The following is a 25,456-nucleotide window of genomic DNA, read 5'->3' as shown; positions in this document are numbered from 1 at the left end:
ATGGTTTCTCTCCTGTATCAGGGTTTTTAGGTTCAGTTAAATTATTCATTATGACAGGATAATTTGTCATATATATCACAAAGATATTGTTTTTTTCCTTTCTATGAATATGTTTGTGTTCATTTGCATCACTTTTTTCAGATAATAATTTAATGTTAATCTTTCTTTCATCTGTGATCTTACTTAATATCTAAATCAACAGGTGAAAACTGTCAACTCGTTTGTAAAGTTATCCAAACATTCCAGACAGTGAAGACAAGAAAAATATTTTGCTGTTGTTCGTCATATATTATATTTATATAGAAACGTTGATGTATGGATGAATGCTCCTTATAAATATATCGTCTTCCTTTAGTTGATGAAAGTTGATAAAAACATCAAAGGCACATCTGAATGAAGTAATTTCTTTCATGATAACATGATGTGATATTCTGAAATAGAAAAAGAAGCAGTAAGATAAAGAGTATAGTTAAGTGACATAATAATTCAACATTGTAAATATTACAACATAAACACTGTCAGCCATTTAATGTCAATGTTTACAAGGGAGTTCATTGAGGCGTTGAAATATTGGTATACCCACAGAAGTTTACTACGCACTTCACCTCTACCGTTCAGAAAAATATTTGATTTAAGACTTCATGTTGCCCGACTGGAATTCCCTTTTCTGGACCAGCTCGCCAGCACTGAAGGTCCCTGTCTTCATGTTGTCTACGATGAGACCATGGTCAGTGCCCTACACATCATTAGAATGTTTTTGCATTGACCGGCAGATTTTAAAAATAATTTCTATGTAACTAAAAAATTTTAAACTTCGTATACTGGTAGAATGTGTTTAAAAAGCATCTTTTTCTCTTGGCTTTCTTGAGAAAATTCTGTAGTTTGTAACATATTTGTTGTTTAATTTCTTGCATTTCGGCAATTTCAACCAATCAATGACGTCTATTGAGGTGAAAACGATTTCTGCCGTAACATTTACTGGCGGCGTCATATGAAAATGTCCCTGTTTTTTATGAGAAAAAAGATACCCTGTGGCAATAAACTGAGGGGTCACTCGTAAACAGAGCTGGATAACAAAACTGTTCCTCTTTAGTGTCCACCCATTATTATGACCCTAGTATCGATCTATTGCATTTCAATCTGTTTTAGGGTTGGGGGAAGTGTATCTTTTTTTCTTCAGAAATGTAAATAAACCCAATCTGTTTCTTAAACGAATATATAATACGTAACAGGGACATTTTCATATAACGCCACCAGAAACTGTTACGGCAGAAAATCGTTTTCACCTCAATAGACGTCATTGATTGTTTGAAATTGCCGAAATGCAAGAAATTAAACAACAAATATGTTACAAACTACAGAATTTTCTCAAGAAAGCCAAGAGAAAAAGATGCTTTTTAAACACATTCTACCAGTATATGTAGTTTAAAATTTTATAGTTACATAGAAATTATTTTAAAAATCTGCCGGTCAAAGTAAAAAGATCGCATCATTACTCTCAAAGTTCATCATTTCCAGGTAGAAAAAATTACAAGCAATCAAGTACTAGGGTCTATGTAATTCACTTATGCCCTCCCGCCAATTTTCAGGTCAAAAGCACAAATGATTATTGTTTTAATTATCAAAAGATTACGGTTAAACTAAAGCATTAAACCCACTCAAAGAAACAAAAAAATGTGTGTAATATGTGTAAAACAACTTCCTCTAAACGAATATGAAAAAAAAATGCGCGCACGCGAAAGGGGGGTGGGGGTCAAGAACACACACTCACACATGAATCATAAACTCCGTATTTATGTATATATTTCGCAAAAAAAAAAAAAAAGAGAAGAAATTCTGGAAAAAAGTGAAGAAATGTTGGATCTCCGCCATGTGAATCAAAATACGTGTCAGAAACATCTTGAAATACTACAGAAATTATGTTACGAAAATGATAATGTATACATACCTCTTTGATTGGTCCATCGACAGTGATGATAAAGAAATGAGATGGGTTGCGTTTGGAGGAAAAAATTATCTCGGGCCAGGATAAAGACTTGCTGCTGCCAATAAGAATACGTGTATTCTCTTGGCACTTTCCATAAATAGGAACTTGGAGAGGTATTGCTTTAAGTAACATGCACGTATGCCTGGGTGAACAACTGATCTCTTAACTGAGCCGCACAATCTCTCTATCGTCTGTGTGTGCACCGATGCATTTGTAGGATCAACAAAATTTTCACTGTGGTTGATGCGGAAGTGGGTATAGCCGAGATTTCCAAGAGAGTTATATGCAGCCCAAGAATCGCTATATACTATGGACCCTTGGCGTATATATCGGGTAATTAAGGGGATCAGTGTGGTGGCATCTCGCCTTTCCTCTTCACCACACTCAGATGAAAGAGGTATCAAAACTTTCTTTTTGGCTACTCACTCTATCCCACCGAAAAGCCAGATAGTTTTTGTGAGTCTTCCATGATTATACTTTCTTCTTACAATAACCGTCTCATCATTCTCTACTTCAACTCCTGGTAATTTTCAACCCAATGCTGACAAACCTCCAAACAGAAGGATCGCCAATCAATCGAGGTCGGATATGAAATGTTTAAATTCTCCATGACTAATACATGCGACCAACAGTCTGTAAGGAAGTAATTTACAAATAACTGGACTTTACAGGGTGGTATCTGACTCCGCTCCAAAAAAGTGTTGCTGTATAGGGATATAGAATATCCACATTGCATGGGCCTTTGTCTTCGATGGCAAACAGTCCTTCGACATCGGAAGATGCTTGTATTTTCGCGGAGTGTACATGGTAAATGACATCTAGGGCAGTCTACTGTGCTGGGAATGATATGTTTTCGGAAGAAATCTAATGCCTCACTGTCATTATTAAATTGGTGAATCCCATCCTGTAATGTTAATTCACATGAATTGCAAAGTGCCATTCTGTATCATACAACTTAACGCTTGTGTATCCACGACTGAAATGAATAAGAACTTGTTGGTACCAAGGAGCAGGAAATCCTCCACACCAGAAGATGGGATGAGTAAACACTAGTCCAATGAAAGGTCAGTCTTTTGTCTAAGGACAGTTGTTTACAAGAACTAACTGTCTTTAGGGGCCTGGACTTCAATAGAACTTGGTACCAACAATCACTGTCTTGTAAACAGTGATTGTCCTAGAAATCACTGTTTGTCCTAGACAATCACTGATTGTCCTAGAAATTTCACACTGCCTTGGCTTTGTTATTTCACTTTATGTAACACACACACACTCTTCAAAAAGAATTAAGTAAAATATTTTTGTCATTATTAAGCTGATGTTTAAAATATAAATTAACGTGAAATTTTGATTAAAGGATTTAATTTAAATCACTTTAAAATAGGAAGCTTGTATCGTAGAATCAGAGGCAGTCTTGGGCAGGTTGCTATCAAAAGAATCAAACGGCTAATTTCTAATCTCACTTATTATTTCTCCTGTTGACATTACTTTCACAATTTCACATTTCCTGTTTCACATTTTTGTAGACTCCTTACTCCTCCTTCACTCGACAACACACGTCCCCAGCTGTATCGTGGCCCATCTTTGAACCTGAAATGATGCAAATTGGTAAGAGCAAATTTAATTATTCACAATTCATTCATGGATGGGGTTGGTTGGTCTGGGTTCATCATCATTGTTTAACGTCCGTTTTCCAGGCTAGCATGGGTTGGACGGTTCAACCAGGGTCTGGGAAGCCAGGAGGCTGCACCAGGCTCCAGTCTGATCTGGCAGAGTTTCTACAGCTGGATGTCCTTCCTAACGCCAACCACTCCGTGAGTGTAGTGGGTGCTTTTTACATGCCACCGGCGCAGATACTAAGGGAGGCTGGCAACAGCCATGATCGGCTGGTGCCATGTATGGATGGTGCTTAACTGAAAAAAAAAACACTTCCTTGTATTGTCATGCAATGGGACTGAACTTAAAACCATTTGGTTGCAGAACAAACTTTTCACCCACACAGCCAATGCCTGCACCTATTGTGTGTGTGTGTGTGTAGTCAATACTAATGCCTAATTATAAAGTGGTGAGCTGACAAAACCATGAGCATGCTGGACAGAATGCTTTACTGCATTTCATCCATCTTGTGTTCAGATTCCACCAAGGTTGGTGAAATAAATACCAGTTGTATACTGGGGACAATGTAATTGGCTTGTCCCCTCCCCCAAAATGTCAGGCCTTGTGCCTATAGTAGAAAGGATGCTCAGCCTTTTAAAGGTTCCAGTGTATCACACCACATTATTAAATCTTATTCTGTTTATGAAGGCAATGAATAATTTCTCAGCAAATAATAAAACCAAACAGTCGTTAATAGAAATTAAAGCAGCTGAACCTGGTTTCGTGTGAAGGCTGCATGGAATTGCATAACCCCAAAAATATGATCATTATAAACAGCGCTGGCTTAACCACTAAGCATTATAAGCATGTGCTTAAAGCATCAAGGGAAGAGGACACCACAGAAATGGTAAGGGGTTTACGGCACAAAAGAAACCACTTTCAAGTTGCTAAAATAATATTCTTGATGTCTTATCTCTATTAAGTATAGAAGCAGATGTGTTACGCAAGAGTAATTTTGAGGATCTGATCAAAGACTTTGCAATTAAAAAAGAATAGAAAACTTTTCAAATTTTGAATTACATTTATATGTAGGGGCAGCAAAATTTTTTAAGTGCTTGGGGCCTTTATGGGCCTTATAATCTGGCCCTGATTATAAGACACGAGCATTATGACCCAGCAACGCCAGGTCATAGTGCTAATGCATGCATATACAGCTGCATGCGTGCGCACATACATACGAGTACTGTCCAAATCTCCGACCAATCACATACAACTAGCTGTCATTCAATTGGCGTATCAAGTTTCGGGCATTTTGATTGGGTTTTGGATAGAAAATTCACAAAAAAGTCACTTCTATTGATTTTTTTAATGGCTTTGCGGGGTGACTGGGGAAATGTAAAGATGTGCACAACCACCCTTGGATGGTTTTGAGTGACCATAGAAAGTGCGAGCCCTCTAACTGAAAAATTGTGGATTTGTATGAAGAACACGCAGACATTTTGCCGTTTATATATATAGAGATAAAATGATTGTTTTACTTTTATATTTCCAGGTGGATCATCGCCATTATCGAACACAAGCCCACTAAATGTCTCTAATATTAACCAAAGTTTCCAGCAGGTCTCCAAAATACACACATCTCCAACACAAATGGATCCTTTTTATACTCAAGGGTATGTATTTAATTTCTACAAACATGTTGAGGGGGGGTCTTGTCCTACAGATACCTGGGGACTTCACTAATGCTGGTGCCGTGGATAAAAGCACCAAGTACACTCTGTGAAGTAGCTGGCATGAAAGAGGGCATCCAATGTAGAAACCATGCCAAACAAAAAATAAACATCGGAGTTCAGTGCAGGCCTCTGGCGCATCGGTTCCTGTCAAACTGTCCAACCCATGCTAGCGTGGAAAAAGGGGTGTTAAACGATGATGCTGTACACATTTTTCAACACACTCCTGCACACATGAAAGGTATTCACTGTGGGATTTTGTCTCAGAAAAAATTATCTCAACAGACTTTGTGTATGGAAATATATAATTCCAAGCTGCAAGTTAACTCTTTAGCATTCAGATTACTCTTATTTATTTGCATGGCTTTGAATTAATCCTGTATTATCTTGTGGCCTTCAGATGTCAACGATGAGACTGTTTAATTTTAGAATGTCATTGTTGGATAGATGTGAGGGGCCAGATCTCACTGGTTTCTAACCCATGCTAGCATGGAAAGCGGACGTTAAACGATGATGATGACTCTTTCAGTCATTACCTAACATTTACGACCAGAGGTGAGGATAGGCATGAAAACCAAACCGAAGATAGAAAGGATGGCTTTTTAACCAACCTCTTCTCTTCTGAGGTTTGAATGTTGAATTAACCTGGCTCGACATATTTGATGTCAGAGTTTACTGGTATCTGATAAATTTTGGATTTTAATCTTTGTTTTTCCTGTAGACAAAGCCTCAGTTAATTAATTATTTTCCTTTTAATAACAAAAACAAAATGTCTCTCAATGGCTACAAGATTTTTGAACAACAGCCACAAGCCTTATAAGTTCAAGGTTTGCCATAACCATCGTGTTATCGACATCCCCTGCACCCCCCCACACACAGAACAAGGTAGGTAACTCAGCTTTTTACAGTTTTGCTGACTGAGAAAACGATTTTACTTCCAAGTGGCAAACAATCACAAAAATATCCTGCTGTAGAACAACTTGTGTGAACAAAAGCCATCGTTTCAGCCATGGTAGCTTGGAAAATGATTGTTTGATATAACACAAATAGGAAAGTTTTTATCTGAAAGCATGAAATTACATCCAAACAAATATTTAGAACTCAGGATCACTGACGTTTTTATATATACACATATATTTCGTTTTTGGATTTTTGAGAGTCAAAACTATTGAAAAGGTTGCAAGACGCAACGAAAATTTCAGGAAAAATAAAAATAAGAAAAAAGTGGAAATTTTACCGGTGAGTGTGTTAGATTATAAGGCACAAAAAGAAAATACTCTCCCCAGACACAACAGTATATATATATATATATCAAATGTGAAGATAAAATTCTTTTCGAAAAAAAATATTTTCTCGAAAAAAATTTTATCAATGGCCAGCATATTAAAAAATACCTTTAACGGTTAAATTTATAAACAATTCATAAATGAGGGCAAAGGAAAAAAATTCTAATGCCAAATATGCCGAAAAATTGGACATATTGTCCATTAACCATATAATTTTTTCACAATACGCACGCTACTTGAAAAAAGGTCGACAGAAATTTCTAAAAAATTCCATTATTACCATATCGGACCAATTTCAGAGTTAGCTACTAAGAGCCCTCTCTTCGTCAGTGATACATGTGGCAAAAGAAATAAATGAGATACTTACTCATACCCATGGAAGAAGCAAACACTAAGTCACGGGCACAACTAAGTACCCCAAATACATCCAAAATAGAAATACTCCAGCCCATTCGAGGCACATGCGATTTGAACTGAGGCTCTCACACATATATATATATATATATAATGTACTTCTGATCAGGCTGAGATTGAATCACTAGTCTTTCTTTCATGCAGTACTTTGGACGAATAGTACAAATTCTATTTTAGCAGTAGCAGCCACTATATTAATCTCAATCCCTTTTCAATAGTAGCAGCCACTGCAACCTATGCAGAGAATTAATAAGACAATTCCAAATGAAACACAATTACCTGAACATTACACACCTAACTATAATAATAATAATGAAATTATTGTGTATAGTGCTCAGGTGCACTACAATTCATCAAAGGTGCATAGAATTACAGAGTACATAGAATTATGTAGAAAAGTCAGGAAAGTGGCCAGTGTATGAGGAGTCATGATATACATGTGTGCATGTGTATGGAGGTGGGGGGATATCAGGTGTAGTGTTGGCGAATTTCAGGAAGCATGGAGGGTTTTAAAGGATGCAATGTCTCAGCAACTAGCAACTGAAGCAGGTAGTTTGTTTCGTTCTTCAGCAACTCTGAGTGACAAAATGTTTCTGAAAGTCATGGGAGCTGAGCTGTTTACTGACTTTGTAGACATGCCTACATGTGTTACACACATGGAGCTCAAAAAGACGCTCAAAGTGGTTGTTAAGAGGTTTTATTTAAAGACAAACACATTTTTCTTTTTAATTACCACAATAACAGCTCGAATGAAAACCATCCCCCAACGAAAAACCTAAACTTACAAATTTCAAACCAATACCAACAAAGAAAATAAAACAAAAGAATCACTTTACCTTCCAGTTCTTTATCTTTCTATCGTTCCATGTCAGTTTTGTGAGCTGCTAACCTGTATTTCAGTTTCGATGTCAAACCCAGTTCACTGACAACTCTTGAAACCTTCCGTACCTCTGCAATTCACAATTAAGCATATGGAATAACACTGGTTTTAAATTCTGGCACAAGGCCTGCAATTTTAGGGAGGGGGGGATAAGTCGATTACATCGACCCCAGTACACAACTGGTACTTACTTTATCGACTGCAAAAGGATGAAAGGCAAAGTCAGCTTTAGCCGAATTTGAACTCAGAACATCAAGATGGACGAAATACTGTGAAGTATTCTGACACAAGGCCAGCAATTTCAGAGCAGTGGAAAGTGGATTACATCAACCCTGGTAGCATTTGAACTCAGATTCTACAAACATGAAATGCAGTTAAGCATTTTTCCCAGCATACTAACGGTCTTGCCATGATATGGAATATTACAATTTTATTATTATTCTTTAAATCAATTTTCAGTAATAAAGCAGACTTGAAGGTTTTGATATCAGAAAAGAAATTCTTTCTCAATTTGTTTTATGTCTTTTTTTGTCTCTTCTTTTTCCAGGCTTGACATCTTACATTACTGAGGCAGTGCTCTGCAACCAGACGGCCTTCCTGTCATCAAGCCTTACCTAGTTTTCAAGTAAGCATTCTTTTATTTCCCATCCAAGTCCTACGACTGGCACCCTGCCGTTGCCAGTGCCGCTGGACTGACTCCTGTGCAGGTGGCAAGTAAAGAAACACCGTTTCGACCCTGTGCTTGAAGAAACCTATTGAGTCAAGTATATCAACATCAAAAATCAATGGAAATTGTAGTTGTGATCCTTGTGCCAGTGGCACGTAAAAAGCACCATCTGAATGTGGCCAATGCCAGCGCCGCCTTGACTGGCTTCCATGCCAGTGGCACATAAAAAGCACCAACTGATTGTGGCCATTGCCAGCCTCCTCTGCCCCCTCCCTCCGGTGCCGGTGTCACGAAAAAAGCACCCATTACACTCACGGAGTAGCTGGCGTTAGGAAGGGCATCTAGCTGTAGAAAGACTGCCAGATGAGACTGGAGCCTGGTGCAGCCTCCTGGCTTCCCAGATCCCGGTCGAACCGTCCAACCCATGCTAGCATGGAAAACAGATATTAAATGATGATGATGATGATGTCACTGAAAGCACAAAGTGAGCAATGATTTGTTGACAAGGCAATTGACTACAACACCACAGTTTGCAGCTCATGACTTTCAAAAAATACTTTGCATGGATAAGGCAGAATTTGTCAAAGCAGATTTTTCTATTACCAAATATCCCTTGTGTCACCCACACACACCTGTTTCTAAGCAAGACAATATTTTTCCACCGCCAGACATATTTTCATGGAAGATTGGAAATAAAGGACACTGCTTGTACAACAGTGATACTCGTTTACAACTATTGCATTGAAATTACACACTATCACATTAAAAAGGGAGAGACACACTGAATAATGTAGTCCTAAATACACAATGTTCAATAAAAGACAGGACAGTCATGGCTGGAATAGCTTAGAGCAGTGTTTCTCAACTGGGGTTCCCCAGAACCCTAGAGTTCCACAAAAGGTTCCTAGGGGTTCCACGAGAAAGAGATAAGCCAGTGCTAATTTCATAATCTCTCTATATATAAAGCTGAAGTTGTCTGTGTATGGCAGGTTTGGTAGCCTTCAACTACCACTATCTCCTCCAAGACCCTGCGGTGCAAGTTGACCAAAATTGAGAGTATGATAGAAGAAGGCTTGCTCTTCCTTCGGTAGAAGAAAAAATTCAAACAAGACCATGTTAACACCAAAAATTATTTACATCAAAAAGGTGCTTTTTTTCTATGAAAATTCCTATTTTTTACGATCTTTTTGACTACTGTGTCTCCATTTTCCGGTGTATTGCAACCAGAAAAATATTCACTTATAGAGATAACAAGCTACATAATGCAAAATTTTTACTTTTCAAAAATTCCAATTCTAAAGGGTTGAAACAAACCTAAGCAACGCCGGGCGATGCTGCTAGTATTACCATAAATGTACAACATATTATTGGTTATTGTAATATAGACATCATCCTATCTAACCTATTATATTATCAAAAAAATATAACAACCATATATATATATATTATATATATATATATATATATATATAATATATATATATATAACAAAGTGGAGTTGTGGGGTACCGCACAAGTATATACACACACATATATATATATATATATATATATATATATATATATTTACCACGTGAACTACGATGAAAAAAATATGAGAAAGACATGGTATATAATTTTTTTTATGCAGAGGTTCCTTGAGATGTAATTTATTTTCAGGGTTATGCAAGGGTAAAAGTGTTGAGAAAAACTGGTTTAGAGCCTAGATATTCTCATACAGGACTGATCTGACATTGATTTATAACAAAGTTAAACTTACCTTCAAGTGGACATTGGTTTCGAATGAGATTATATTTTAGATTGTCCAAGGTGGTCTTGATTTCCCGAAATATTTCATCAGCAAGACCGAGCTCAATGATTCCTTTCCAAAACAGTTGACTTTCTACAAGAGACAAAAAACAAGAACATCATTTCATCAAGGAGTAACAGTAAACAATTATATACTCAATGGAAAGTTTGATTCCTAAGATATATAAAAAGAAAAATGAAAATGTAATAGAATTTAGAATGTAAAAATAAATTTAGAATAGAATATTAGAATCAACTGTAAGCCATACCATTTTAGAGAATTCAAAAAATTCTTCTGGACTATTTCACTTGTTTATTTTTAATGGTTTAGCCCAGTGGTTCTCATATGACCCTTGTGGGTCTATATAAGAGTTTGTTATTTAAAATTTAACTGCAATAAGTTGGTTATAATTCTACAATACACAAAATATTTTAATTTTTTTATACAATCCCTAGTAATATTTAATTATAAAAATACAGTAGGATTTCTTTTTTATATCCAGTGAGTGGCTATTGAGGTCCAGTAGAAAAAAATAGGAATCAAAGGGGTCCATAGGTAAAAAAAAAGATGGTTGAGGACCACTGATTTAGCCAGAGAAGAGTAGCACCCATGATCCTTTGCAAGACTAATAGGAGAAAGAAAGGAAGTTGTCATTTGAAAGATCCAGCCTGAGTGCTGGTACAGAATGGACACTAACAAAGACATCCAAAAGCCAAGTGGTGATAGTGCTAAACCAGAAGCTAAAGTCTACCACCCAAGAACAAGGTTAGTCCTTCCAAAGGATTTCATAGTTTTCTCTCCGTGCTGGTGGCATGTAAAAGCACCATTCGAGTGTGATCGTTACCAACGTCACCTTACTGGCACCTGTGCCGGTGGAATGTGTAAAAAGATTCAAGTGAGGTCATTGCCAGTACCGCCTGACTGGCCCCATGCCAGTGGCATGTAAAAAGGACCCACTACACTCTCAGAGTGGTTGGCGTTAGGAAAGAAACACTGCCAGATCCGATTGGAGCCTGGTGCGGCCGTCTGGTTCGCCAGCCCTCAGTCAAAATCGTCCAACCCATGCTAGCATGGAAAGCGGACGTTAAACGATGATGATGATGATGAAAGATTTGGTTGATGTAACTGGCTTTGCATCAGTTACAAGTTTCAGTTGATAGAATCAATGGAACAGCCAACTGGGGAAATTAAAGTGGCTGAGCACTCCACAGACACATGTATCCTCAATGTAGTTCTCAAGGAGATTCAGTGTGTCACAGACTGTGACGACTGACCCCTTTGGATCACAGGTACAACTCATTTTCATAAGCTGAATGGATTGGAGCAATGTGAAATAAAGTGTCTTGCCTAAGGATACAATGTGGTGCTGGATATTGAACTCATGACCTTATGATTGTCAGCCGAAAACTTTAACCATGAAGCCACGCACTTTCACTTCGTTGACCAGAGGCTCTGGTGGACGACAATTAAACTAAGGTGTTGTGCACTGGAATTGAACCTGAGATCACACACTTGCAAAGCACACAGACCTGCCTGGTGATTACAAAAAGAAAAGAAAAAAAGAGATTGAATGTAATGAAATTATTTTGAGTGTATTTTAAGCGAAGAGTAAGGAATAAAGACATCTGAGGGCTTTAGATGAAGTTCACCGAGACAGATTCTAAGGCTGGGTGCACTTCCTGTTGCCAACCCTAACCTGTTTCCAAGCAACATAATATTTCCCCATCGGTTAGTCCATATTACTCCGTCAGGAGCATAGGACTGGTTTCCCAGTTTCTCTGGAAAATATATTCCTCATGGTCCACCACAGGATTGCTCATTCCTGCCAGCTGACTGGAGCAACGTAAAATGAAATATTTTGGTCAAGAACACAGTGCATGGTCTGGTCCAGGAATCGAAACCACAATCTTACAATCATGAATCCCACACCCTAACCACAAAGCCATGCACCTCCCCATAGCCAGATATTTTTTCATGGAAAAACTGTACATAAATGATGCTCATTTGCAACAGCACACAATGTCAAAACAATGACACAGACACGTCACAAAACAGACGTTAAAGTGATGACGACAATGATGGTGATGTTATATTAGTTTGTTTCCATCAATCCTCCCACACTTTGTAGATTATGTTTGTTGTTTGCTTTGTTGCACAAAATAAAGCAGAGAAATATGGAGAGGGAGAGAGAACTGAGATTTGCAACAGTTTTGCTGAGTAGAAGGTAACCTCACTGGTGCTGGTGCCATCATAAACTGTACCCCATTCACTCTGCAAAGAGGTCGGTAAACAAGCAGGGGTATCCTAAGGTTGAAAGGACCCTTTATTCTTACTGAGGACATAACAACCTGCCTAGAGCTGGCACCATGATAAAATGCACCCAGTACATTCGGTAAAATGATTGAAGTACATCCAACCATAGATACCTTGCCAGTACAAAATACAAGAACAAGGTGCTTTCCTGCAACTATGTCAAAGAGGGTAGTAATTCTGCAAACTGTGGCAACCCCTCTAACTCCTGACAGCATGGAAAGCAAACAATGATGGCAAAGATGACATTCTAATTTGTCTCCAATCAACTCAGTTGGTTCGTTTAGCTTTCATTAGTATTTTCCCTCAATACAAAAACCACTAAGATATCTTTAGCTTAGTCAATGCCAGTAAAACAGACTAACATAGAAAAGCAAACCTCCAGGTGTTCAAATGTCATTGCTTTTCATCATCATCATTGTTTAACGTCCGTTTTCCGTGCTAGCACGGGTTGGACGATTCGACCAGGGTCCAATCTGATCTGGCAGTGTTTCTACAGCTGGATGCCCTTACTAACACCAATCACTTTGTGAGTGAGGCGGGTGCTTTTTATGTGCCAGGGAAGGCTGGCAACGGCCACGATCGGTTGGTGCTTTTGTGCCACCGGCACAGAAGCCAGTCAAGGCGGCGCTGGCATCAGTCACGTTTGGAAGGTGCTTTCTACGTGCCACTGGCACAGGGATCACGACCACATGTGCCAAATGATGATGGTGATTAATAACAGAGATACTAAGGAGTTTATTTATCAGTGTGAGAATGTGTCTTGGTAAGTATTTCATGAAACAAGAACAGTTGTTAGTTGATGAAGTACAATGGCTATGTGGTTAAGCTACTAGAGCAATGATCACAGTCGTGAGCTCAAACCTTACCAGAGCCACCGGGCTGTGCTCCAACATAAGCCATCTCACCAGTAGAACTAGCACGAGGAAATGTCTGTAAAACTGCAAAAAGAAAGAAACAAAACCAAAAAAGACTCATTTTGACTTATTAAAACAAAAAGAGTTTTCGAGATAAGCACAGCACTGAAGTATAGAATATTTAATTTGGCACTTGACATGAAATGTCAAGTGTCCGCAGCTGAAGTGTTCAAAATACATTCCACAGTAAACCTTTTTCAATAGGATAAACCAAAAACTACAGGACCAAATATCTTCCTTTAAATATTGTATTCAAGAAACAACTCAAGGCCCTGAAGATTGAGGCTTCAAGGGGCTGCAAAGAATTTTTAGAAATTGCTTTAATTAAGGACGTGAAATATGTAAAACAAGGAGAAGTAAAGAAAATAATCTTCATGGAAACTAGAAAGGAGTGGTTGTGTGAATAAGAAGCTTGCTTCCCAACCACACGGTTCTAGGTTCAGTTCCACTCTTGGGCACCTTGGGCAAGTGTCTTCTACTATAACCCAGAGTTGACAAAAGTGCCTTGTGAGTGGATTTGATAGGCAGACACAGAAAGAAGCTCATCATGTGTGTGTATGTGTGTGTGGTTGGTTCAACAGGATTTGGCAAGCCACAGGGCTGCATTGCACTTCAGTTTCAGCTTTGGCAAAGCTTCTTTGGCCAAATGCCCTTCCTAATGCCAACCACTTTACAGTATGTACTGGTGTACTGAGTTCTGTTTTGTGCCTCCAACACTACTTTGCTGTTAATTCGATGAACAGTCAGGGAGAAGACCCATCTATCAAGTGGTACGCATTCAAAGTGAAAGAAAAGCTATTCCATGGATCAAAAAATTGGACAGTCTTTCAATAGAAAGCTAAAACAATTCACTTTTGGAAAGATTGTAAGAAAATAAATAAAACCCAGCAGGAAACCATTCTTGTGGTAATATCTTTTATATTTTAAGGTAGCAAGCTGGCAGAAACATTAGCACACTGCGAAATACTTAGTGGTATTTCGGCTGTTTTTACATTCTGAGTTCAAATTCCACCGAGATCAACTTTGCCTTTCATCCTTTCATCATCATCATCATTTAACGTCTGCCAGAGGAGTCTGGCAGCAGCCACGATCAGTTGGTGCTTTTTACGTGCCACCGGCACAGAAGCCACTCAAGGTGGCGCTGGCATCGGCCACGTTCAGATGGTGCTTTTTATGTGCCACCGGCACAGGTATCACAACTACTACTTCCATTGATATTTATTTCGATGTTCAAAGTACCAGTTGTGTACTGAGGGTCAATCTTATCGACTGGCCCTTTCCCTGAAAAAATTTCAGGCCTTGTGCCTAGAGTAGAAAAGAATATCTTTTATCTTTTATTTGTTTCAGTTATTAGACTGAAACTTTGAAGTCACTGTCCACAAAATTCATGTTTAAGTATATATGTAAGTATTGATTCATCTCATAAATAATGTGGGTTTTTTTATTTTTTATTTTTTATATATTTTATTTTATCTAGTATCAGCTCACGGATTGTGGCCATGCTGGGGCACCGCCATTTGGTGTTGCTACATGATTTTACTTCACGAATGCTTTTTAGCAACTGCCATTTGGTGCATGAGAGAGTTTGATGCAGCTGCCCTCATCTGCACCTCCTGCCGTGAAGTTGGTTCATCTGGGACACCTGACAGGAAGAGATCCAGTTTTATTTTAAAGACATCTGCATCCACCCCATGCAGGTCTCTCAGGTTCTTCGGGAGGATATTGAAGATATTTATTTTTTATTTTATTTTTCAAAATTAAGATAAACAAATTTCTTTTTTAATCTAAGATATATTCTCCTTCATTTTCTACAATGCTCTTCCATCTATATGTTAGACTTGTAAGCCCTCCCCCCTCTTCCAAAATTCACTTGTCCGTGATGAAAAATACTCTTCCAGTGCTATTCTGACCTTATCTACAGAATTCATATTTTTTTCTTCCAAATGATTTTGAAGACTGCAGAATAAATGATAATCAAATGGCACAATGTCCAGCAACCACAGTGGGTGGGTGGGTGGGGCATCGTTTCCCCATTCAAACTACTCCGGCCTGTATGTGGACGAGCATTATCCCAATGGAAGAACACCTTTTGCCTTGAAACTTAAAACGGGTTGTTTTCCTTCTAGTGCTGATTTAAGCCACTCAAGCTGCTCGCAGTAGATCTCCTTTGTTATCATTTGGTTTGGGTGAAGACCTTCTTTAGCCTGGGGTACTAGTGTTTCTCCTTCCCCTACCTACTGTTCTTGGCGGTTGACATTTTTATAGAGAACCCATTTCTTGTCACCAGTCACTATTCGGTCCAAAAATGGTTCATTCATGAGACGTGACAGCAGAGAAGAACACATATTCACTCTCTGCACACGATTAGACTCGGAAGGTTTGTAAGGAACCCATTGACCCACTTTACTGACTTTCCCATGGCATGCAGGTGCCGATGAATGGTTGAATGAACAAATCCAAGCTTCTCTGCTAGTTCCTCAAACAGTTACAATGGGATTTTGTTCCATCAAGATTTGTAGGATGTCCTCATCAAGCTCTACAGATCTTCCAGGACAATGCTCATCTTCTAGGCTGTAGTTTCTGGCTCAGAATTTCTGGAACCACCATTGGCACTTGCTTACACTTACTGTCTGATCCCCCTATACTGCATTAATATTCCTCGCACTATCTGTTGTGCTGTTGCCTTTACTGAACTCATTAAGTAAAATATGCTCCTTTGTCACTTCCTTTACAGCTTTGAAAAAGTAACTGTTAAAATTGAACTGCACTCTTCAAAACTTGCACTAAGAATAAGAGCAAGGTGAAATTACTACCTGCTTTTATAGCAAGTTGATGCAGGTAGTTTATCCTGTCCCCCTCCGACTTTTAGTTCATGTAGTTGAAAAAAACTGTGTTATTTATGGGATGACCCAATATGTGTGTGTGTGTGTGTGCATCTTTGTGTTTGTTCCCTAGCACTCATTAAGAGCCAGTGTTGGTTTGTTAACATCCCTGTAAGTGGTTTGTCATGAGTCAATGATAGAATAAGTACTAGAATTAAAGTACTGGGGTTAATTAGTTCAACTAAAAATACTCTTTAGGGTAGTAACCCAACATGGCCACAGTCCAATGACTGAAACAAGTAAAAGATAAAAGATGTGAATTTCTAGAAGAAGCAGAGCTTAAACAAAACAAACAAAAAGAAAGAGAAAATAGTTAGGTTCTATGGTAGATTGCCTAACAAAAGGAACCAGAAGTGATCATCATCATCATATGTCATTTTTCTATGCTGGAATGGGTTGGGCAGTTTGATAGGAGTGTAGTGACGTCATTTTCCAATGTGCGTGTGTGGGACATCATTCTTCAGTGTGCATGTGTGGGGCTGGAACCTTCTGGAAAGGCCTAAGGAAGTTCCCTCATGCACATGCGCTAGAGACTGGGGAAGAAAATTCTTTCGCGTTCCTTGTTAGCGTCGGTGACTTGAGACATGGCTATTGAAGAGAGAGGACGTGTTAAACATGTGATTAGCCTATTCTCCTGTCCCAGACGCTTGGGATTTGACCTGCTCTGTTGCTGCTGAATTTGTTGTGAGGGTTATCTTACAAGTGTTAAAATTCAGCCTTGCTATATCGAACCAAGTGGATACCAATGTGCCTTCTTTTGTAAATAAGAAAATAAAGAGTCATATATTTTTAAGGTTGCGTTCTTGTTCCTGACTGGTAGTTTCTGGAAACAAAAGAAAGGAAATTGTGTTGCATCCAAACAGTGTAAAGACACAACCTGTTCCAACCAGTTCCTTTACAGGAGTTGGTAAGGCTGGAATTGCACCAGGCTCCATTGTCTGTTCTTGAATGGTTTCTACAGCTGGATGCCCTTCATGGCACCAACACCAACAGGGTCACCAAGCAATTTGCAAGGCAAAACTTCTTGGCTTGGGGGACACAGTAAATCGTATTGAGGCAAGAGTGGCTTTGAGCCAGTTGAGATTTTAAAGATAAAGAGAGACAAGGATAGATGTTCATTAGTTAATAAATGGCAAATTACATACCATCAGGTGGTTGTTGTTCTTCAGTGTTTTCAGCTGTCACAGCTCTATGCAGAACCTGTACACTTGGTTTGATATCGGGGTCATCTTGGTTTTGAGATTGATTAACATATGTATACTGACTTCCTACTGGTTCAGCAATTTTGCCAGAAGTCTGTTCAGAAACATAGAGATAATTGTTTTCTTTAATGCTAATCCCAGTCCCTGCCAGCAGAGTTGAGATTGGGGCCAAAGTGCCATCATCAAATACCATTGTCTTCAATGGTACTCGCGGTACACAGCGACCTGTACACATCTCTTGGTGATTAGTAAAATCCAACTGTCCTGATTCAATGTACTTCCTGAAGGGAATGAAAGTGAAGACATTTAGAACAACTCTACACCACTTTATACATTTGTATTATCATCATTATTATTATTTAACATCTACTTTTCCAAGCCTGAATGGGCCACACAGAATTTGGGTACTACTAGTGAACAGTGGTCCTGGTGCGTGCACATGCGCATCTGTGCAGGCTAGTCGTAAGTAGTCGATCCTACAACGACTTTTTAACCCTAACCTTAGTTTGTTAATAAAAATAATTTATTTGCTTAGTTTAAAAAATTATTTAGGATCGACTACTTACTACTAGCTACTGCGGATGCGCGTGTGTGCGCACCGGGACCACTGTTCGGTAATAGTACCCAGAATTTGTTGAGGCAGATTTTTTACAGCTTAATGCTTTTCCTACAAACACCACATGATGTCAAGACTAGGATACACACACACACAAATACATACACACAATATAATAATGTGTAAGATGCTGAGCACTCCACAGACACAGGTACCTATTTCTTTACTACCCACAAGGGGCTAAACACAGAGAGGACAAGCAAGGACAGACAAATGGATTAAGTCGATTAGATAGACCCCAGTGCATAACTGGTACTTAATTTATCGACCCCGAGAGAATGAAAGGCAAAGTCGACCTCGGCGGAATTTGAACTCAGAACGTTGCGGCAGACAAAATACCGCTAAGGATTTCGCCCGGCGTGTTAATGATTCTGCCAGCTCGCCACAGACACAGGTACCCTTAATGTAGTTCTCAGGAAGATTCAGCATGACATAGAACAAGACAAGGCTGGCCCTTTGAATTACAGCTACAGCTCATTTTTGCCAGCTGAGTGGACTGGAGCAACGTGAAACCATCTTGCTCAAGGAAACACTATACTGCCAAGTATCAAACTCACAAGCTTACAATCGTAAGCTGGATACCCTAACCACTTAGCTATGCACAAGAGTAGAGATGGGGGTAGAGGTGAATGTAGTAAGTGATGAGCAGGAGTGGAGGGGCAGCTTGAGACATAAAAATGACAACAGTGATGTCTTGACTATTAAGTGTTGCTTGTATCATCAAAGTATACAAATAGATTCTTTAATTTCCCAAAATTGTGCTTGTTTATAAACAAGAAGCATCACTGCATTGATAAATCATATATCATTAAATTTCTTAGAATAGATTAGCATGTGGCTGTGTGATAAGAAGTTTGCATCCCAACCACATGGTTCCGGGTTCAGTTCCACAGTATGGCACCTTGCACAAGTGTTTTCTACTATAGCATCAGGCAGGCCAAAGCTTTGTGAGTGGATTTAGTAGACAGAAACTGAAAAACCATTGTGTATGTGTCTATGTTTGTGTTTATGGTCCTGTAACTTAGTGCTTCGGCAAAAGAGACTGATAGAATAAGTACCAGGCTTAAAAAAAAAAGTACTGGAATTGATTCGTTTATTCGACTAAAATTCTTCAAGGTGGTGCCTTGATTCCAAATAAGGTAAAAACTGTGATAAAAAAACTTTAATGAAACAGATCAAAATCAAGATGAAATACCTGAGTTGGATGCCATTTATTCGAACAGCATTCTTCCAGTCTTTCAGCTTTTCTTTCTCGCCCATGACAGAAAACAGTTTTGGAGAGATAAAACGGCCTTCAAACTCAATACATTCTCGGTGAATGCCAGGACAAATAAATTTCTTCATATGTAGTTTGCCAACCAAATTTCCACAGGTGACTGTTATCACCCCTGCACTATCTTCAGTCATCTGTAAGAGAGAATTGAATTTTACTAAGATAACAAGTAGAAGCTGTTAGACAAATACATTTTCAATAGGCTGCAATGAAGCATTGCTATCAAATTTTGGTACAGGGCCAGTAATTTGGAGGGACGGGGCAAGTCAATGACAATGACCACCCCTGTACTCATTTTATTGAAAGGAAGAAAGGCAAAGTCGATCGCAAAAGTTTATAAGGCAAAACCTCAGCAAAATTTAAACTCAGCACATAAAGACAAACAAAATACCTATTTCTTTACTACCCACAAGGGGCTAAACACAGAGAGGACAGACAAATGGTTTAAGTCGATTACATCGACCCCAGTGCGTAACTGGTACTTAATTTATCAATCCCAAAAGGATGAAAGGCAAAGTTGGCCTCGGCAGAATTTGAACTCAGAATGTAACGGCAGATGAAATACCGCGAAGTATTTAGCTCGGTGCGTTAACGTTTCTGCCAGCTTGCTGTTTTAATATACAAAATACCATTATGCATTTTGCCTGCTGTGCTAACAATTCTGTCAGCTTGCCATTTTAGGCTGCAATGAAATATTGAATGCGATTTCAATCAAAAGGATTGTTGTCATCATCATCATCATTTAATATCTGTCTGTCTGTCTTCTACAGGGTGTGCCAAAAAAATGTACTCACATTTTAACTCTCCGTAACTCACTGGATTTTTCATTTCTTTTTGGATCAAATTGATCCTAGTAAAGGCAGAAGTATGACAAAGATTTGAAGGAGAAAATTCATGAAAAAGTGCGACTTGGAAGCACTGAAACATCGTGGAAGTGCTAAGACAATTTGAAGTCATTTTCACAAAGATCCACCAATGCGATGCAACACTGCTTGCATCCAAGATAAGTTTGAATTAGATGGAACTGTGCATGACATCCATAAGGAGCATTCAAGAAAGTAAAGAAAAAGGAATTGTCCTAAAGGAAAAAGAATTGCTGGAAACCCTTCACTGTCCCCCACAAAAATCTGTATGACAAATGACTCATGAGAGCGGAATCCCTAAATCAAGCACCTATCGCATTTTGAAGAATGTCCATTGGAAATGTTACATGTGAACATTAAACCATGCTCTAAATGAAGACGATTTAGCTATTTATGCATTTAACCATCAATCTTCTTTCTAAGACAATCAACAACACATTTATTGTCACTTAATGAGTGAGTACATTTGGTGGGTGGTACGCTGGATATTGGCATGGACTGGATGACTTGACAGGACCCAACTAGCCAGAGGACTATGCTGTGCTCCAGTGTATGCTTTGGCATGATTTCTACAGCTGGATACCCTTCTACAACAACACAACCCATTAAATTCAGTTTCAAATTTTGACACAAGGAAGGGTTAAGTCAATCACATCAACCCCCCCTGTGCATAACTGCTATTTCTTTTTTCAACCAACTTCAACTTAGAATATAAAGACAAATGAAATGGTGCTAAGCATTTTGACCAGTGAGCTAATGATTCTGCCAGCTTGCTGTCTTAAACATCTCATTAACTTCAACCAATGAAGTTAATGAGTTCACTAGTGCAAACGATTCTCCTTTATGGCAGCGAGTGATGGCCGATGAGGGTGGAAGAAATTAAGCGACTAGAATCCTTCGATCATCTCTGTCTACGCCGCATCCTTCGTGTCCAATGGCATCACTTTGTCTCCAACAATTCGGTGCAACACCAGTGCAGAATCACCTCCCTCCGACAAGTCATCTTAACGAGATGTCTGCATTGGCTGGGTCATGCCCTCCATCGTCAACCAGGAGAATTCATCTACGAAGCAATTGCCCCAGCTCCCCTTCAGGGTTGGCGAAAGTGATGTGGTGGACAACGTAAAACCTGGCTGATGACAGTGAAGGCTGATCTGGAACCCAACTTAGGACCCCATATCTACGGCACTCACTGCTGGAATAAGGAGTGGTTGGAGATCACGTGGTCATTAGCCTCAAATCGCCGGGTCTGGTCAGCGTTTGTGAGAGATGCAGCATTGAGGATAAATGAAGCCAGTTCATCCCACCCCGGGTGAATGCTGTCTCAAGACAAGAAAAGACAATGATGATGATGGCTTAACTGTCCTCATAGAGGTTATCCTAAGACATTAGTCCATGCTCTAAATGAAGACAATTTATCCATTTATGCATTTAATCAGCAATCTTGCTTCTAAGCCAATACTGAGATATTTAACCCTTGTGTTACCACATTTCTGTTGAAATACATTATTTCACTTTACACATTAATTTTTTTTTTAATAACGAAGAATTTAATGAATTAACTTCATCATTTTTAAATTGATGTTTCCAACATAAATTAACTTGAGATTTTAATGGAAAGTTTTAATTTAGATGATTTTAAAATGGGAAGTCTGTACCATAATGCCAGGGGCAATGTCAGGTGGTTTGGTATCAAAAGTGTTTAAATAGTAACCTAATTACATGAGATTTCAATTGGTCAACACCAACATAATATATATATACCAATACATAAATTTACAGATATTTCACTAAATACTTTGAAAATCTTGATTATATTGAAAATTTATAGGAATACATAGACAGGCTACTTGTTAAAATGCAGTTAAAGAAAGTGTGAAGCAAGAACCGTGCTGGACTACATGGCAATACAGGAATTACCATAATTGATGGTATAAAAGATGCACAGCATATTCAAGGGAAAAGTTTTTAGGGCATTAAAGGAACATAGCATACAAGATCTGCCCATCCTTGTTTTGGGGTCGATAATAAGTACCAGTGAAGAACTTGGAGTCAATTTAATTGACTTCTTCTCTAACTCTAAAATTCCTGGCCTTGTGCCAAAATTTAAAAATTATTAATTATTATGATGATGATGATGATGACGATGAGAGCAATGCATGCCATCAAAGTGATGGTGGGGTACAAATATACGAAGCCCAATATACTATCTGACAAGGAAGGATACACCAGGCACATACATAAAAACCATGTGTGTGACATGGTGACCTCATATCAAGATGAACAGCACATGACCTCACAGGTGGAACCCAGTTATAATTTTCTTCAGGTCAAGTTCATCCTGCTTAAGACATCCCTGAATAAGGGTTAAGGATGATGGGTGAAACACTTCTCAAAACATGGTTATGATGCTCCCCCACTATTTCTGCTTGTGATAAGAGATGCACATAGCATCAGCCATTAAGTGACATGCACAACTGGTTATAGTTAAGCAGCTGACAAGCAAATCTGGGTTAAACTAAAGCGTTAAACCCACACAAAGAAAAAAAAAATGTGTGTAGTATGTGTAAAACAACTTCCTCTAAACGAATAGGAAAAAAAATGCGCGCACGCGAAAGGGGAGTGGGGGAGATGCCTCGGAAAATTCACATCGGGAATTTCCGAAAGCGTCTGAGGGGCTGACCCAGGCACCAAAACAAAAAAAAATAGTGTAATATGTGTAAAACAACTTGCTCTAAACGAATATGACAAAAAAAATGCGCACTCGCGAAAGGGGGGTGGGGGAGAGGCCTCGGAAAATTTACATCGGGAATTTCCGAAAGCGTCTGACCCGGGCACAAAAACAAAAACAGCGTAATAGGTGTAAAGCAACTTGCTCTAAACGAATATGATGAAAAAAAAATGCGCGCTCGCGAAAGGGGGTGGGGGAGAGGCTTCGGAAATTTCACATCTTCAGTCCACGGCCTTTAAACTAAGAAAAAATAGTGTAATTGGTGTAAAACTACTTGTTCTAAACGATTATCAAGAACACACACTCACATATGAATCATAAACTCCGTATTTTTGTACATATTTCCCCCACCCTCTTTCGCGAGCGCGCATTTTTTTCATCATATTCGTTTAGAGCAAGTTGCTTTACACCTATTACGCTATTTTTGTTTTTGTACCCGGGTCAGACGCTTTCGGAAATTTCCGATGTAAATTTTCCGAGGCCTCTCCCCCACCCCCCCTTTCGCGAGTGCGCATTTTTTTTTTGTCATATTCGTTTAGAGCAAGTTGTTTTACACATATTACACTATTTTTTTTTTTTTTGTGCCCGGGTCAGCCCCTCAGGCGATTTCAGAAATTCTCGATGTGAATTTTCCGAGGCCCCTCCCCCACTCCCCTTTCGCGTGCGCGCATTTTTTTTTCCTATTCGTTTAGAGGAAGTTGTTTTACACATATTACACATTTTTTTTTGTTTCTTTGAGTGGGTTTAACGCTTTAGTTTAACCCTATGAGATCGACTTTGTCTTTCATCTCTTTCGGGAAAAAACCGGGACCCATGCAATCGACTTATCGCTCGTATTAAAGATTGCTGACCCTGGGTCAGTTTTGAAATCATCATCATCATTACTATTATTAATATAACATTACCGTTTTATCAATGCCTCATAAACAACAGGATAACATATTCACATATCACTATTACAGCCTTAAAGTAAATCTTTGTCAACTTACCGTATTCGGATATAAACTGCGAGTCAGTGATCAGTAATTAAGCACCTTAATTAATAATTGAAAAGAACCGAGGTTGAGGTGTTGTAGAAGTTATTTCCCTTGATATGATTGTCTTTCTTTAATTCCCCAATAGATGGCGATTTGTTCCAGGGTTTTCCTTTGTTCTTTTCTGTCAACAATTTCCCTTCAACTCTTTTCAAATTTTCTCCATATTATTTTAACAAAGTCGACTCATATTCTACTCTGCAAACGTTTCCAGCACACGAATTAACTGCGTTGCTGATCCTGGATGGAAGATGTCGTCTTTAACCTGTCTCTTCCTGACGTGACGTCATTTTCGTGGCCCTTTCTGTTGATTCCTGAGGTCACTTCCTCTCCTTTCCGGTCATTTTCCTTCCCCTTTACTCCACCCGGATTTCACGATAACTGCTCCTCGGTACTACTTAAGAAGAGTGGTCTCGGTACGCGCACTCGTGCCTAGTCGATCCTTTGTGTTTTATTTACTTTGTTAAAAAAAAATCATTTACTGTGTGTTTTTGTGTTTTATTTACTTTGCTTTAAAAAAATTGGCGATCCTTCGGTATAAGTACACACGTGGCGTTGCTTACATTTCTGAAAGTAACAGAAACCCTTTTCTCATCCCTAAAATCCCCTCCCCATATATATATATATATATATATATATATATATATACATATATATATATATATATATAAAACACTATCTTGAAATGTATTCGGTACTTCCGGTACTTATACCAAAGTTATTTTGTGTAAAAAAATTATTTACTTTGCTAGGTAGCTGTTATAGGATTGACTAGCCAGCGCGAGTACACGCACCGGGACCACTCTTATTAAGTAGTACCCTGCTCCTCTACTCCATTTCGTAACCCCACTTTCAGTTGGGTCAGGGGTCAACGTTCTGTTTCAGATGTCCGTAGGGTAATGTGGCCGGCCTCTCCCTCCCCGTCATCATAGGAAGAGCTAATTTCCCTTCGAGTATCCAACACGTGACGCAGCATTCCATCCACTGATACATTATTTGAAGTACTGATCGCGATCACCCTTCCTATTTCCCTCTGCTTTGTGCACCGAATATAGCTTCCCTAACCCTAACCCCGGATCTTTTCGGTTTGACTGGCAGTTTTTAAAAATAATTTCCACGTAACTAAACACTTTTAAACTTCCTATACTGGTAGAATGTGATTATAAAGCATCTTCTTCTCTTGACTTTCTTGAGAAAATTCTATAGTAAGATATTTGAGGGTTTTTTCCCTTCAATTTCTGCGATTTCAACCAATCAATGACGTCTATTGAGGTGAAAACAT

The 25,456-nt window shown here is 38.8% G+C and overlaps 2 protein-coding genes and 1 long non-coding RNA gene across 4 annotated transcripts in view; 1 reads left to right on the top strand and 2 right to left on the bottom strand.

Moving 5' to 3' along the window:
• The window catches only part of LOC115213522 (zinc finger protein 239-like), a 53,026-nt gene that overhangs the window by 193 nt on the left and 27,377 nt on the right, over positions 1-25,456 (bottom strand). The window lies entirely within an intron of this gene.
• LOC115213396 (glucocorticoid modulatory element-binding protein 2-like) lies at positions 283-24,256 on the bottom strand. Of its 2 annotated transcripts, XM_029782346.2 has the most exons (7): positions 24,130-24,256; positions 19,469-19,680; positions 17,601-17,938; positions 13,526-13,597; positions 10,317-10,439; positions 7,847-7,960; positions 283-431 (listed from the first exon to the last, which is right to left on the bottom strand). In XM_029782346.2, exons 2-6 carry the CDS (start codon positions 19,678-19,680, stop codon positions 7,866-7,868), a joined length of 840 nt encoding a protein of 279 aa, XP_029638206.1. In that variant the 5' UTR covers positions 24,130-24,256; the 3' UTR covers positions 283-431; positions 7,847-7,865. The 2 variants fall into 2 exon arrangements, with proteins under 2 accessions (XP_029638206.1, XP_036359978.1); XM_036504085.1 differs by lacking the exons at positions 283-431; positions 13,526-13,597 and having other exon boundaries at positions 7,864-7,960; positions 24,130-24,252.
• Positions 3,354-8,565, top strand: LOC118763978. The gene is made up of 3 exons (XR_004999747.1): positions 3,354-3,592; positions 5,133-5,253; positions 8,438-8,565. It is a non-coding gene; the product is annotated as an uncharacterized LOC118763978 (long non-coding RNA).

This window comes from Octopus sinensis, linkage group LG6 (genome assembly GCF_006345805.1).
Source record: "Octopus sinensis linkage group LG6, ASM634580v1, whole genome shotgun sequence".
In the NCBI taxonomy this organism is placed as follows: domain Eukaryota; kingdom Metazoa; phylum Mollusca; class Cephalopoda; order Octopoda; family Octopodidae; genus Octopus; species Octopus sinensis.
The sequence above is the reverse complement of the archived record's forward strand: the minus strand, read 5'-3'. Positions and strand labels throughout refer to the sequence as shown.

Coding starts and splice junctions, on each gene's coding strand:
- LOC115213396 (XM_029782346.2), bottom strand. CDS start 19,680: ATGACTGAAGATAGTGCAGGGGTGATAACAGTCACCTGTGGAAATTTG. Junction 17,939..19,468: donor ATAAATGGCATCCAACTCAG/GTATTTCATCTT, acceptor CATTCCCTTCAG/GAAGTACATTGAATCAGGAC. Junction 10,440..13,525: donor AGCACAGCCCGGTGGCTCTG/GTAAGGTTTGAG, acceptor TGTCTCTTGTAG/AAAGTCAACTGTTTTGGAAA.